The 15,550-nt window shown below is 41.9% G+C and overlaps 1 protein-coding gene and 1 pseudogene across 2 annotated transcripts in view; both read left to right on the top strand.

The window, feature by feature from the left end:
- The first annotated feature begins 22 nt into the window (after positions 1-22).
- LOC149320762 (uncharacterized) lies at positions 23-13,293 on the top strand (annotated as a pseudogene). The gene is made up of 6 exons (XR_016279353.1): positions 23-294; positions 1,297-1,538; positions 3,903-3,996; positions 5,399-5,484; positions 6,245-6,365; positions 8,099-13,293. The product of XR_016279353.1 is annotated as an uncharacterized LOC149320762 (transcript).
- A 557-nt stretch (positions 13,294-13,850) lies between these two features.
- The window catches only part of LOC149320763 (uncharacterized), a 48,664-nt gene continuing 46,964 nt past the window's right edge, over positions 13,851-15,550 (top strand). The window contains exon 1 of the mRNA XM_089506559.1: positions 13,851-15,180. Coding sequence (XP_089362685.1) covers positions 15,118-15,180 — 63 coding nt within the window. The 5' untranslated portion in view covers positions 13,851-15,117. The remainder of the gene's footprint in view (positions 15,181-15,550) is intronic.

The raw sequence follows: 15,550 nt of genomic DNA on the forward strand, positions 1-15,550 counted from the left end.
TGGAGGACTAAAGTTGGGGAAGCAAACACCCTGAGACACAGAGAACCGGAAGAAGCTGGGACAAGGCCAAGGCGGAGAGTGGCCTTCCTGTGTCACCTGAGGAAGGAGCTGCAGCAGCAGAGGAGAACTGGAGGAGCTCTGCCCAGCAGGACTGAGAAGCGTCGTCTGTATTACTGTCTGTCTGTATTTCTGTCTATACTCATCATGTAGAAGTCTTAGAAATTAAAGTTTAAAAAGCAAAATTGACCCCCCCAAAAAAGAAAGATACCTGAGTCGACTTATCCAGAGGTCAACGTAAGTACTGTATATATAAAGTATGTACACTCATCCCTCCGTATTTGCAGCTTTGGTATTTGTGGATTTGATTATTCACAGATTTGATTAATATGTTCTCTCTAGGAATATCTAGGTCCTCCAGCGCAACTCTATGGCCAGTGTCTGGCAGATCTTGGCCACAGAGCTGCCCTGGAGGACCCAGAGATTCCTAGAGAGTGCTCTCTTGGGTAAAAACAAGTGTTTGTTATGTGTGGTTTTCCCACATTCACGGGGGTCCTGTGCCCCTGACCCCAGCGGATCCATACATCCATCCTTCCACATTTGCAGGGTCTATATTTATATTTGTATGGATGTTTTTAGCTTTTATTTTTGTAATATCCACTCTTTTTCCCCTTGAATGCCCCACACTTTGCAGTACTTCTCCTTTGCAGTTAGGACAGCTGGTCTCCCGCCTGTAAGCCCCTCAAGGAAGAGCAATCCAGGAGCAGCTTTTCAAACTGACTGACCAGAAGCTCAGAGTAGAGCAGGACTTTCTGTCTTAAAAGCTGCTCCTAGGCTGCATCCACACTGCAAATTGAATGCAGTTTGTCACCACTTTAACCAGAAAGCCAACACAGCTCTTCCTTTTTAAATTGGGCAAACTGTGTAGTTTACATGGTTCAGCTTTCCATCAAAAGGGCAAGAGATCAGTTAGTCTTACAGGGGTCACTAGAGTCCTCCCCTCATTTTTATACGATTCATGTAGTGATAAGGGGTGTGCCCATCTTGTCCATTGCCTCTGGCAGTAAAATGTCTTGGCCTGGCCATGTGAAAGGTAGAAAAAGCAATATGAATTTCTGCTACAGTTTTATAGATGGGGAGGGATTCACAGGTGCAGAGACAGTAAGGCAGTGAGCTTTTAGGGACGGAGCAAGTGGAAGGTTGCTGCATTGTATGGTGGTTTACATTTTTGGCTAGGAATGAAATACTTCCCCACGGCCTTTTGTTTCTCTTGAATCACAGTAGTTTTCTTTTATACAGAGAAATGAGCCACTTTCCAACTTGGATTCAATCGTGAAGCAGCTCCCTGCCTTGAGAAGGTCTTCAGGACAGCTCATTCATAGAACAACTTTTCTTCTTCATAGGCCTTAGTGTTTCCAGTAATTTTACCACTCTTTGTCTGCGATGAATCTGGCAAGAGAGGAAAATGTTCCTTCGCCCCATTAGAAACTGCCTGGGAGAACAGCTCCAAGTTGGAAAAGCCAGACTCAGCCCTCTGTGAGGTAGGAAAGGGCCTTCTCACTGTTCCAGCTAAGTACAGAGGCAGAACCATGGTAAAGAAAAGTCTGAGAGAGGATAGGCTCAGCTCAGATGGCCAGCGCCAGCGCTTCAGACAGTTTGGCTACCAAGAGGCTTTGGGGCCCCGAGGCATTTGCAGCCAGCTCCACTATCTCTGCTGCCAGTGGCTGAAGCCAGAGAGACACACCAAGGCTCAGATGCTGGACCTGGTAATCCTTGAGCAGTTCCTGGCTGTCCTTCCCCCAGAGATGGAGGTCTGGGTGAGAGAGTGTGGAGCAGAGACCAGTTCCCAGGCAGTGGCCTTGGCAGAGGGCTTCATCCTGAGTCAAGCAAAAGAGATAAAACAAGAGCAGCAGGTAAGAAGAGTGGGTCACTCCAAAAGACCAGGGATATTTATGTGCAAAAGTACTTGAAAACAAATTTAGACTTAACCCAGACAAGAAAGAGGGATTGCATCTGCACTGCAGAAACAATGCAGGTTGACACCACTTTAACTGCCATGGCTCCATACTGTGGAATCCTGGGTGTGCAGTTTGTTGTGGTACCAGATCTCTCTGACAGGGAAGGCTGAATCTCACAAAGCTACAAATCCCAGAATCCCATAGCATTGAGCCATGGCAGTTAAAGCAGTTTCATGCTGCATTGTTTCTGCAGTGCCAATGAAGTCATGGGCTCCTGTTCAGCCAAAAGGCAGGAATGGGTGGGCCTTGAAATGTAAGGCTTGCAGCCTGGACACTCAGTTTTCTGATTTGGCCGTTGGTGCATTTGTACAGCTTAAACAAGTAAGCCTATTGCACATGTTCCTGAAGTGGACTGATTTGGCTACAATGACGTATACGGTAACTTAGTTATAGACTTAGCCCGCCACATTTGCGGCTTTGACATTTGTGATTTTGATTATTCGCTAGATCAAGGCTGGGTGCATGTGCACTTTTCCATTCCGGGGGGGGGGGGGGAGCCCAGGATAGATAAGCCGGAAAGGGTGCGCATACCAAACCTGTCCCTTCCCCACTCAGATCACTGCCTTCCCCAGGGACCGACCCACCCAGGAAAGGGATTGGGGAGCAGGGGGAAAAGAGGAGTGTGTGTGCCTGCTCCTCTTACCCACCCATCCCACCCTTTAACTGGCTTCCATGGGGGGTTTCCATATTGATGGGGGTCTTGTACCCTTAACCCTCGTGAATGTGGAGGGCCAGCTGTATACAATTTGGATTACTGGAAAACGCTGTACATGGGTTTGCATTTGAAGAATGTTCAGACACTACCATTGGTCCCAAGACCTAAATCCAGATGGTTAGCTAGGACTGGTTACAGGGAACATACAGTGCCCTTCTTTGCAACTTTTCTTTTGGTTGTCAATTTGATTCCAGGCATAATCCAAAGGTCTGATTTTGACCTAAAAAGCCTCACATGACTCAGGTCCATGAAAGACTGTGTTCTCCCATACGAGGTTCTGCTACCTCCTGGGCATGTTTTGTGCAGCTGTGGGAGAGGACCTTTCTTGTGGCTGCTCCCAGCCTCTGGAGCCATTATCCGTTAGGACATCGGTCTGGCTTTCTCGTTGCTGTCCTCCCATCTCCATGTGAAAACTCTTTTTTTATTCCAGAAGCCTCCTGGAAACCATACAGGGACTTTTAATAATTTGTGGTTCTGTTGTATTGTCTTGGTCTTTTGATCAATATGTTTTTAATGGTTTTAGTTTTACAAATAGCTTAATTACTGTTTAGCTCTTATTTTTGCATTTTCAAAATCTTTTGTTTTTATTTCTACTTGTTTTAATTACTGCAAGCCACTTGGAAGTCCCAGTCCTGGGAAATATATGGCATAGAAATGAGTATACTAGTGATGATGATATAAACCTCTCCACCACAGTTGGCCCTCCACATTTGTGCCTTTGAATTTTCACAGATTTATTAATATGTTCTCTCTAGAAATCTGTAGGTCCTCCAATGCAACTCTGCCACAAATTGACCATAGAGTCACACTGCAGCAGCTAGAGATTCTTAGAGAAAACACTTCTCTAGGCATTTGTAGCTCCTTCAGTGTGATTGTATGGTCAACCTCTGCCAGATCATGGCCATAGAGTTGCGGTGGAGGAACTAGCAACTCTTAAAGAGGTGTTCTCCCTGGTAAAAAAAAGAATAGTTTTTTATGTGCAGTTTTTTCACTTTCATGGGGGCCCTGTGCCCCTAACCCCAGCGAATGTGGAGGGCCCACTGTACTTCCTTCCTTTTTTCTGGAAGTTATCTAAAGTGGGGGGTGGTTTACCCAGACCTTATCCTCTTCCATTTTTTCCAATCCTAATTCCCCCTCCCCGCTTTCTAATCTTACTGCTTTTTCTGGTGCAGGACTGGTATGTGGATGAGGTTGCTGCGGTAGAGAATCGTCCTTCTGAGAGGAAGGGGAGTGTGCATGACAAGGACGGAGAATCTCATTCAATAGGTAAAGGTTAAGGGGGGCTTTTATGCTTGGCTCCCTGCTCCTAAATATGGTTAAATACTTGGGTTGTGTGAAGTGCTTAACAGTTCTTGTTATCCTCATGGGTATAAGGGAAGAAAGATCAGTGGAAGAGGTGCTTCTGTGGATTGGTAATTTTGAGACCAGGTGGTCTTACAGTCCGATTTAGCCTGTGGTCCCTTCCTACGCAGGGAAAATCTTGGTGCCTGGAATGTATCTCCTAGGGTCCAGAAAGTCCTCCCTCCCCTCTAGCCTATTAATATGCAGAACAAGGGTGTCGAGTCAATATGCCATGACTCTGATGCCTCTATTTTTGTACTTTACAATTCCTTCATAAATGGCAAATGAATCTAGGTTGCCCCTCGCCCTGTTTCTGCCATATTGGTAACCATGATTTTACTTACCTGTGTCCCTTGGGGAGGGGAGAGGAAGGTTTCTCTAGGCATCTGGAGATCCTCCAGGTCCTCTCTGACCAACCTCTGTAATAAGTTTGCTTTATGGCTGCCAAAATTACTTGAAACCACATAATAATAATTACTGTGAACCTTATTTTAAAATAATTTATATTTGATATCTCAATCCAGAGCCTGAAGCTTGCAAAATACATTACCCAGCCCATAACACTTCTCTCTGAGCCACTTGTTTGTTTTGCATATGCTTATTAAGACATTTTGAGCCAGCCTGTTACCTTCCAGTAGTTTGTGTGTGTGTATCTAACTTAAAAGCCTGAAGAAGAAGAGCCCTCCCTCTGGTCCATCTGCCTTGGTCCAGGCCTCAGAGGGAGAGAAGAACTGCTGGACCTGATCCCTTTCCCCCCTCACCATTCCCTTCGCCTTTTGTGTCGTGTCTTTAGATTGTCTATTATCCCCTCTGTTGTAAGCTGCCCAGATTACCAGTGATTGGGCGGCATATAAATATTATTATTATTATTATTATTATTATTATTATTATTTTAAACATAAAATGTTGCACCTGCTTTGTTACATATGTCTTGCAGCAAACATACAGTGTAATATATTTATTGGATTGAATGTATGCAATTGCATTTTATGAAACCTGTTTTGTCAAATTCCTGTTGCTACCATGTCTACTTCCAATAATATGCTTATGCTGCTTCACTGAAGACCTTTTGCTAGGGTTGCCAGACTGAAAACTGGAGATGGCTCCTGTACTTTTAATGGTTGTGTAGAAGAGAGAATTACTATACTTTTGCTGCACAAGCCTTAAGACCCCTCTCTAGTTTCCACTCTGGCAAACATACTTTCTTCTCTTTAGTAAATGTTATGGCATTCAGTAAATGTTTGCCTGAGTGTGCAAAATCTTGAATCAGAAACAGTGAATGGCAAGTAACCGTCCCTTTTGTTTGTTTGTTTTCTGTTCCGCACAGGAGATGCAGTAAGGACATGTCCAAAATATAAAAGCTCCTCTCTACATAGTGATGGTCTCAGAACAGTTTCTGTGGGACCTGATCAGGTAGGGGATAGGATCTTCAGTGGGCCAAGAAGGAAAGCTGTTGGGTACTTGTATCCCCTGTGTTTCGATGTTTGTCTTTGCTTTCTGTCAAAGCTGACTAGTAAATGCTGTGGTGTAAAGATTTAAAGATGTGGCAATGCTTAAAAAAAAAGCCAATGCAGTTCGAGGCTGTATTAATAGGAGTACAGTGTCTAGATTGAGGGAAGTAATAGTACCACTCTATTCTGCTTTGGTCAGGCCTCACCTGGAATACTGTGTCCAGTTCTACACACCACAATTAAAAAAGGATGTTGAGAAGCTGGAGCGTGTCCAGAGGAGGGCAACCAGAATGGGGGAAAATCTGGAAACCATGCCTTATGAGGAGAGACTTAGGGAGCTGGGTATGTTCAGCCTGGAGAAGAGAAGGGTAAGGGGTGACATGATAGCCATGTTTAAATATTTGAAGGGATGCCAAATTGAGAATGAAGGAAGCTTATTTTTTGCTACTTCAGAGAATAGGACCTGGAGCAATGGATTCAAACTACAGGAAAAGATATTCTACCAAAACCGTAGGAAGAACTTCCTGCTGAATGGTATGAGCTCTTCAGCAATGGAAAACAATGCCTCAGAGAGTGGTGGAATCTTCTTCTTTGGAGGTTTTAAAACAGAGGCTGGATAGCCATCTTTTGGGAGTGATTTGATAAGGTTTTCCTGCATAGCAGAAGGTTGGACTGCATGTCCCTTGGCCTTTTCTTCTTAGGGATAATGTGTCTTTCTTCAGGTAACATTTGAAGACGTGGCTGTGTATTTCACTGAGGAGGAGTGGGCCCTGCTGGATCCAGGCCAAAGGGCCCTTCACTGGGAAGTGATGGAGCGGAATTTGGGTCTCATGTCCTCTCTGGGTAAGTTCACCTTTCTCTTGTGGCTTATCAAATTAAATAACATCTGAGCTGTTTTGTGAAGGGAGGAGCTAGGCAAGCTTGGTTGATGCCAGTGAACCACAGCTTGGGAAATGCTGTGAAGCAGGGCCAGCGAGGGAAAAGAATCCAGAACTGAGGCTTGTTTCTGACAGAAGGCAGATAGAGGAACAATGATCTAGTGATAGGTTGCAGAGAGATGGGGGAAAGATGGCATAGAGATGAATAGAGATAGGATTGTCAGCTAGTGGAGGAACCAAATAGGATTTTAGGGAGCTGTAAATGATTAAATAGTTCAGGGCTTAATGTTTGATCTAAGTGTCTATTAATCAATTTCAGCTTGTTCTTTTTTTACAACTGTGTCCGGCTGTTATTATTAGATCTTGATGGAGAATCTAGTTACACTTATCACAGTGAACCCACAGAGCTACACACCACAGGACTACAAAGGGATCACTGTGAAGCCTAGGTACCCAATCCAGGGTGGGATCTTGAGTAAACAGGAGCCCAAAGGTTTGAAACTGCAGGGCTAGCCTGGAGAGGGGATCCATCACATCTTATTTTCAATGCTGATACATAAAGGATTCTGAGTCATTTACTGCATCTGCACTCCAGAAATAATGGTTTAATAATGCTTCAACTGCTATGGCTCCCTGCTATAGAATCTTGGGATTTGTGGTTTGTTGTGGCACCAGAGCTCTGACAGAGAAGGCTAAATATCTTAAAACTATAGAACCCAGAATTTCATAGCATTGAGCCATGGCAGTTAAAGCGGTGTGGAACTGCATCAATTCTGCAGTGCAGATGTAGCCATTTTCTTCCAGCATGTCAGGTTAGTGATGCACTTCACATAGCAATAGCAAGTACATTTCTGTACTGCTTATCAGTACACTTAAGCACTCCATAAGTGGTTTACAATGTGTACATTAATTGCCCTCATCAAGCTGGGTACACATTTTAGCAAATTCAGAAGAATACCAGGCTGAGTCGACTCTGATCCCCTGAGACAGGTATTGAACTCACAACCTTGTGGTTTGTGAGTGAGTGGCTGCAGTACAGGCATTTTACTACTGCACCAACAGGGCTCACTTTGTGCATGCTGAAATGGGCTGCTGCAGCTCACCAGACAGGTGCAGGATGAAAAAACAGCCCCTGCTGCATTTGCAGTTGCCCACCCCTGGGTTAAAGGAATAAAATCTCCCACACAGGAACCACAACGACAGTTGGAAAGCTCAACAAGTGGTTTCAGCAAGAGAAGTAAATGTTTGAAAAAAGGCAGCACTTTTGTGATAGTGAGAGAATGGGATAGATAGAGGTCTCCACATTTGGTTTTGGCAGAGGTGGGCTTGTAAAGGTCACATCTTCACAATTGGTGGTAATGGTGAGACAAGTGGAAGTTCCCATACCTGCACTCATTTTTATAGTATAATAAGGAATGACAAACAAAGGAAGGGAAGTGATATAGTAAAGAGGAAGCAGGAAACAAGATTACAAAGTTCTTAGAAAAAATAGCTTTCGAGAAAGTAAATAGAGGAAGGGCTCAACAAAGCTGGTCTCTCAGGAGAACCAATAGAGAAGTACTGGAGTGTCATCTCTTTCTCTCCAGTGGCCTCCTCAAATTGATGCAAATGGATATAAGCTAAGAAAATGTGTTAACAGTATGACTTCAGTATCCAGTTCTCCCTGATACTGTGACTCTTTGTTTTTCTCCTTTTAAGGTGGAGATGGGCAAGAGATTGAGAATGAAGAGGAATCATACTGGATTGATGACATCTTTGGAATCTCACATCAAGAAATAACACAGAAAGGAAAAGAACAGCATAAATGTACTTGCGTTGCATGCGAGGGGCTCTCCAGCTGTAAAGCCAGCCTTAATCTTCATAGGAGAACCAACACAATAGAGAAATCTTACAAAGGTGGTAACTGTGGAAAGTCCACCAGTTTTAGGAAGTGCCTGATTTCCCATGAAAGCATTCAAACAAAAGAGAAACCATTTAAGTGCTTGGAATGTGGAAACAGCTTTGTCTGGAGATCACACCTCATGGTACACCAAAGAACCCACACAGGGGAAAAACCATTTAAATGTTTGTGGTGTGGAAAGAGTCTAAGCCGGAGGTCACACCTTTTGGATCATATAAGAACCCACACAGGACAGAAACCATTTAAATGCTCAGAATGTGGCAAAAGATTCAGTCAGAAAAGAAGCCTCACTTGTCATCAGGCAACTCACACAGGAGAAAAACCATTTAAATGCTTGGAGTGTGGGAAAAGTTTCAGTCAGAAAAGAAATCTCATTCATCATCATGCAACACACACAGAGGATAAACCATTTAAATGCTTGGAGTGTGGGAAAAGTTTCAGTCAGAAAAGAAAGCTCACACATCATCAAGCAACACATACAGAGGAGAAACCATTTGAATGTTTGGACTGTGGAAAAAGTTTCTTTTGGAAAATAAGCCTTACTCACCATCAAGCAATGCACACAGGGGAAAAACCATTTAAATGCTCAGAATGTGGGAAAAGTTTCAGTCGGAAAGCAGGCCTCTCTTGTCATCAAGCAATGCACACAGGGGAGAAACCATTTAAATGCTCAGAGTGTGGGAAAAGTTTCAGTTGGAAGACAGGTCTCACTTATCATCTAGCAACACACACAGGAGAAAAACCATTTAAATGCTTGGAGTGTGGAAAAAGTTTTCGTTGGAAGACAGGCCTCACGTATCATCAAGCAACGCATACAGGAGAGAAGCCATTTAAATGCTTGGAATGTGAAAAGAGCTTTAATTGGAAGATGGACCTTATTCGTCATCAAGCAATTCACGTAGGGGAGAAACTGTTTAAATGCTTGGAGTGTGGGAAAAGTTTCAGTCAGAAAAGGAATCTCACTCATCATCAAGTAATGCACTCTGGGGAGAAGCCATTTAAATGCTCAGAGTGTGGAAAGAGTTTCAGTTGGAAGATAGACCTCAGTCGTCACCAAGCTACTCACACAGGGGAGAAACCATTTAAATGCTTAGAATGTGGGAAATGTTTCACTCAGAAGACAGGCCTCACTTATCATCAAGCAACACACACAGGAGAGAAACCATTTAAATGCTTGGAGTGTGGGAAAAGTTTCAGTTGGAAGACAGGTCTCACTTATCATCTAGCAACTCACACAGGGGAGAAACCATTTAATTGTCTTGAGTGTGGAAAAAGTTTCAGTCAGAAAAGAAGTCTCACTCATCACCAAGCAATGCACACAGGGGAGAGACCATTCAAGTGTTTGGAGTGTGGAAAGAGCTTCAGCTGGAAAATGGACCTTAGTCGTCATCAAACAACACACACAGGGGAAAAACCATTTAAATGCTTGGAATGTGGGAAAAGTTTCACTCAGAAAACAGGCCTCACCCGTCATCAAGTGACGCACACTGGGGAGAAACCATTCAAGTGCTCAGAGTGTGGAAAAAGTTTCAGCCGAAAGATGCATCTCACCCGCCATCAAGCAAATCACACGGGGGGGAAATCTTTAGCTACTTCGAATGAGGAAATTATATCAGTCATAATATAGTGTGAGGTTCCACATGTTCTCACACAAGAGAGAAATAATGGAAATGACTGGAAGGTGGGAAAGGTTGGTAGGAGCTGACATCTTATGTGACGTCAAAGAGAAAATATTTAAATGCCTGGAGTGTAGAAAGTGCTCCAATCATTTCTCATATTTTATGACTGACACAGACATCCACATGTAGGAACCAGCTCACCTGTTATCAGGAAAACACATGGGGAAACTACAGTGGACCCTTGTTATACGCTGGGGTTTGGTTCCAAGATCCCCTGTGTATAACAAAATCTGTGTATGCTGGCATCCCATTAAATATAAAATGGTGTCACTTATAAAAAATGGAAAATCAAGGTTTGATATTTGAAATTTATACTTTTGGGGAAAATTTTCAAGCCGTGGATGCTTGAATCTGTGTATAAAAAACCCGTGTATAAGAAGGGCCGACTGTATTTAAATGTTTGACATGTAAGAACACAATATCTATAGCAGGAAACCCTTTCTTTTTTTGACTGAAGAATCCTGATAAAGAGAAAGTATATCTTTATAATGTCAAATGAACCTTAGTCAGAGGTGACTCTTTACGCACTAAAGAATGCAATTAGGGGAGATACAAGATAAATATTTGGACTGTGGAAAGTCTTTAACTGAGACCTTAGTGCTGATTCCACACCAAAGAAATTGGGCAGAAGAAAGTGATTTAAAGGCTCTGAGTGTATAAAAAGCTCTATTAGGAGGCACTACCATATTTCGTATCAGAAAATATACAACAGGAGAATGTGATATGTGAAAAGAATATGTCTCTCAGATTGGAGGCCTTACTGAAGATCTAAGATAGTCAGCTAAATAAGTCTTAATGAATTATGTCCATCATGATCAATGTGGTTTCATCCCTGGTCGATATTTGGCCCTGGCCAAAAGAAAATTCCTACACATAGGACTTTACCGCACCAGGCTAAAATGCCGCAATCATGTTAATATAGGAAAAGCAAAGATACCGGTTTGGGGACAGTCATTTTTGCACAGCTCTTCAAAAGTGCCATGGTGCTGCCACAGTCCCAGGCTCTGTCTTTTGCACACCAGCCTTCATGGCCCTTCCTTTCTGCCCTATGTCGTTCCCAGCATGCCTTTCAAGTCTTTATTTTAAAAAGTATGTATTTTCAATTGTGCAGTTACAGCAATTAAGTAAAAAGAAGAAAAGAAAGAAAAACAGCTTGCATGGGAATAGCAAGGGAGAGAAGCATAATCACACCCACTTACACCACATGACTGCCTGCATATTGGAAATGCAGAGAGAGGAACTTATCCCACATGAAGCAATAATAGAGAAGCAGTGAAATTGGGAGGCATTGACCAATTTTGCCTGGCAAATGAAAAGGAGAGTTCCAGGAATAGGTGGAAGGCTGTTCCTGAAACTACAGATCAGACACAGCTTTGTGTGATGTGGTATGGCCATAGATGTTACTATCCTGCTGTAATTCTGCTTTCTGCTTTGGCAGCCCCATGTGATGAAGTCCTTAATCCATTATGCTCAGTTGTATAAGCATGGTCGTTAGATGTTCTCAAAGTCTTTGATAATATGAAATGGCTATACAGTACTGCTAGAGCACGTGAAAATGGGAGACACCATGTCCACTGTTTGTAGTACATGTGAATGATAACAAGCCCTTGTATCTGTCAACAGGTATGATTCAATCTATCCAGGTCAAGGATGCTCTCTTTTGCCAATGCTGTTTGCCTTGGCATTAGAACTTTTTTACTTCCCTAATCAGATTCCCATCCAGGCTTAACAGTTATTTACATTAATAAGATTCAATGTAAGATTAACGTATTTACTGATGATATGCTCCTCTTTCTTACAAATCACCTTGATAGCAAATTCCGGATAAATTCTGGATAAATTTTGGAGGTTCATTGGCCTGCAGATCAATTTTAATAAATCCAAACTGCTTGGATTTGGGGGGGGGAACCACCTCATTAATTTTATGGATTCTAAATTTGCTTTTCTGGATTTGGATACCTGGATGTTATAAATGTAGAGATCTGAGGTAAAGCTTGGCACACTTGTTTTCTGCTACTCTAGAGACAAGGACCCAATGGAGCAATGGATGCAAGCTACTGGAAAAGAGATTCCACCTCAGCATTAGAAGGATCTCCCTGACAGTAAGGGCTGTTCGACAGTGGAACAAATTCCCTTGGAGTGTAGTGGAGTCCCCTTCCTTAGAGGTCTTTAAGCAGAGGCTGGATGGCCATCTGTCAGGGATGCTTTGATTGAGATTTCCTGCATGGCAGGGGCTTGGACTGGATGGCCCTTGTGGTCTCTTCCAACTCTGTGATTCTATTTGGTCAACTTCTCCCACACAGATCATTTTGTGCTCTTTCCAAGGAAAGTGTTATAAAATCTGCCCAGAGATGACATCTTTATTCTGTTTTGTTGCACCATATTAATACTGCTCTGTTTGATAGATGGGGGAGCAGTCGTGGAGAAACATACTCGGATTCATTGTCCCAAACTCCTATTTTGGGATGAGATTCTTTCCTGGACCAGGAAATGATATACAGTTTTGCGATACTTTATTAATTCTATTGATGTTTGGTGCGGACAATACAGATTTGCTATATGAACAATTAATCTCTGTGATGCCAAGTGCTGTTCAAGCTGAGATACGGAGGGTATAGCAATCGGAGGAGGGTCTTATCAGTTGATTAGAGAAACTTTGGTGGGCTGCCTTAGTAGAAAAATTAATCTCTTGTGTTCAGCTGAACAGGAGAAATGAAAAAGGATGTCTTTATGGAAATCTGGTTCCCATTCATCAGCTACACAGTGGATCATCTCTGCCCAAGGTCCACTGTCATCTAAAGCCGTGGACTAACAGACTATGAACTCTGAAGGATTTTGTTCTGTACATGGTGACTGATCACTGAACTTTGTTGTAAACAGGGACAGAGTGGGAATGGGGGGTCATTATAATCTTTGTATGGCAAAAATAAATTAGAGGGGAAAGTATACATTGATATGGAGCCCTGGTGGCGCAGTGGTTAAATGCCTGTACTGCAGCCATTCACTCGAAACCACAAGGTTGCGAGTTCAAGACCAGCAAAAGGGCCCAAGCTCGACTCAGGCTTGCATCCTTCCGAGGTCACTAAAATGAGTACCCAGACTGTTGGGGGCAAATTAGCTTACTTGCTAATTAGCTTACTTGCTGTTCACCGCTATGATCTTTGGAATAGCGGTATATAAATAAAATAAAAAATATTCGGACTCCAGAATGAGTTTTAATCAAGCTGTTTTTAGTCCCGTTTGGGGTGGGGTTGCGGTTGGGGGAATTGGGATACCAATAAAATGAACAATCTGAGATGAATAATCAAGAATAATGCTAAGATATTTTTAATGAAAATTTAATTATTGGACTGTATGGTTTTAGGGTAATGAAGAAATGACTAATCTTCCTCTTCCAAAACAATCCTAAATTGTATTTTGTGGAAATTTCAAGAAGAGCATCTTAAAATGCTGAATGATACTTGAGTGTGAATTTGGAGATCTGGAGAATGAAGGGAAGGCATAGAAAGTGAAAGGCAGGGGTATCTGGTTATCTGAGTAGATTAAGAACTAGTTGCAGTGTGGCCTCTTTAATGTCTAATAGGGAAAAGGTTGAATTTAAAGCCATCCTAGTGTCAAGAGTTTGTTCCCTGTAAATTTAATGGTTTCCTATAAGACTGGAATAGATTGAAGATGCTTTTGTCCTTGAATAAAACAAATGAAAGCTTTTCCTTATCCTTTAAGGATAGTGGGCCATAAATTTTGTGTAAAATTTAAAGAGTAAAAAAATTACATACACACGTGCACATACATCCAGCTTTAAATAGTAGATGTTGAGTTATTTTGTAAAAATTACACATGCACACACATATCCATCTTTAAATAGTAGATTTTAAATTACTTTGTCAAAATTACACACACACATCCATCTTTAAATAGTAGATGTTGAGTTATTTTGTCAAAAGCTATGGGTATAATTGCCTGAACAATATATATTTAAAGCCTAAGCTTTTTTTTTTTAAGCCAGGAATATTATTGGCACGAGGGATGTGAGCTGAAATACTGTTTTATTAATGGTGGTCTAGTGTTTTAGGAGAAGCATAAATATGACCATAGAAGGCACATCCAGACTGACTGAAAAGTCTCAGAGTTTGTTCCTACTCTTTGCAATTTTATGCTGAGTTAAAGTAAACTAACCTGTAGAGCTGGTATAGACAGGAACAAAATCTGTGAGTATCTAGTCGTTTAAGTCTGCCTGGATGCAACTGTAGCCTTTTTCAGGCATTCTCGGTGAAAGAACAATAAGCATATAGGGAAGGCGAGTATTACAGGTTCCTTCTCCATCAATTTGTGGTTTTTGCTCTCTGCACACGGTCTGTTTTTTAAAAAAATATTTCATGTAATTTGGTTTACAGAGTTAAAAACAAATCACTTAAAATATCAAGACCAGCCTATTTTCCTTGGGCGGATCATCAGTTTATAGGGCAACATTAGTCTGTATTCATTTCTTAGGTTTCTTAGCTTTCCAACAATTATAGCTGTCTGCTTGGTGCTCTTGGAATTGATATTTTTGTGATTTACAAATGTAATGTGTAAGACGGTGATAAATGATGACAATAAACCACCATGAAAAGGGGGAAAGGCAGCACAAGATCAAGCAGTGCAAGGATCTGAAGACATCGGGGGAAAATAAAGTGCCCTTCCTTGGCACTATAAAATGACAGTGATGGGATTTTATTGGGGGATGGGGGGGAGTGATGCAGAGTGCCACAACTGAAAAGGCTCTTCTCTTCCACACATGGTAATTGGGAACATGATGACCTGAACAATTCTGACTTTAGTGCTCAGTTGTATGCCTTTGCTCTTCAGTATCTTTTCCAGTTCTTTCGCAGCTGCCCTTTCCATTCCTAGTCGTCTTATTTCTAGACTGCAGTGTCCATTCTGGTCATTGGTGGATCCTAGATATGGGAATTTTTTAACTATTTCTATTTCCTCGTTGTCTAAATTGAATTTGTGTATTTCTTCTGTTGTCATTCTTTTGTCTTATGTTTTAGCATCAGACCTGCCTTTGCACTTTCATCTTTAACTTTCCTTATTAACTGTTCCAGTTCCTGAATATCTTCTGCTAATGTTATGGTGTTGTCTGTACCATCTGGAAAATGGGCTGCACTCACTGCAAATGCCAACCCAAAAGAGTGACAAATGCAACAGGCAAAACCCAAGTAGGTGCATTGTGAGAACTTATGCATCAACAGGGCAATCCAGAACAGCCTGTAAAGAGGCTTTTGAAAAGACATTGGCAGGATTTTTAAAGTTATCTGCCATTTTTTAAATAAAATAATGAAAGGAATAATAAACATTACTAGCAGCAATGCAGGTTTTGCAACAAATTACTTTATTGCCTTTGGAATTAGCAACTACAACACTGCAAGAAGTAACAAGAACAAATTACCCTGCCCTGAAAAACATAACTTGTCCACACTCTGATGGCATGCTTTAGGAAGCACTAGTGAAATTAAACTAATTCACACAACAACAACAAAATAGCATGAGTGACAAGGGAATTCTCATTTCAGCACCACTCGACTAACA

This window comes from Sceloporus occidentalis, unplaced genomic scaffold (genome assembly GCF_023333645.1).
Source record: "Sceloporus occidentalis isolate IW3139 unplaced genomic scaffold, rSceOcc1.0.p SCAF_1, whole genome shotgun sequence".
Classification (NCBI taxonomy): Eukaryota; Metazoa; Chordata; class Lepidosauria; order Squamata; family Phrynosomatidae; genus Sceloporus; species Sceloporus occidentalis.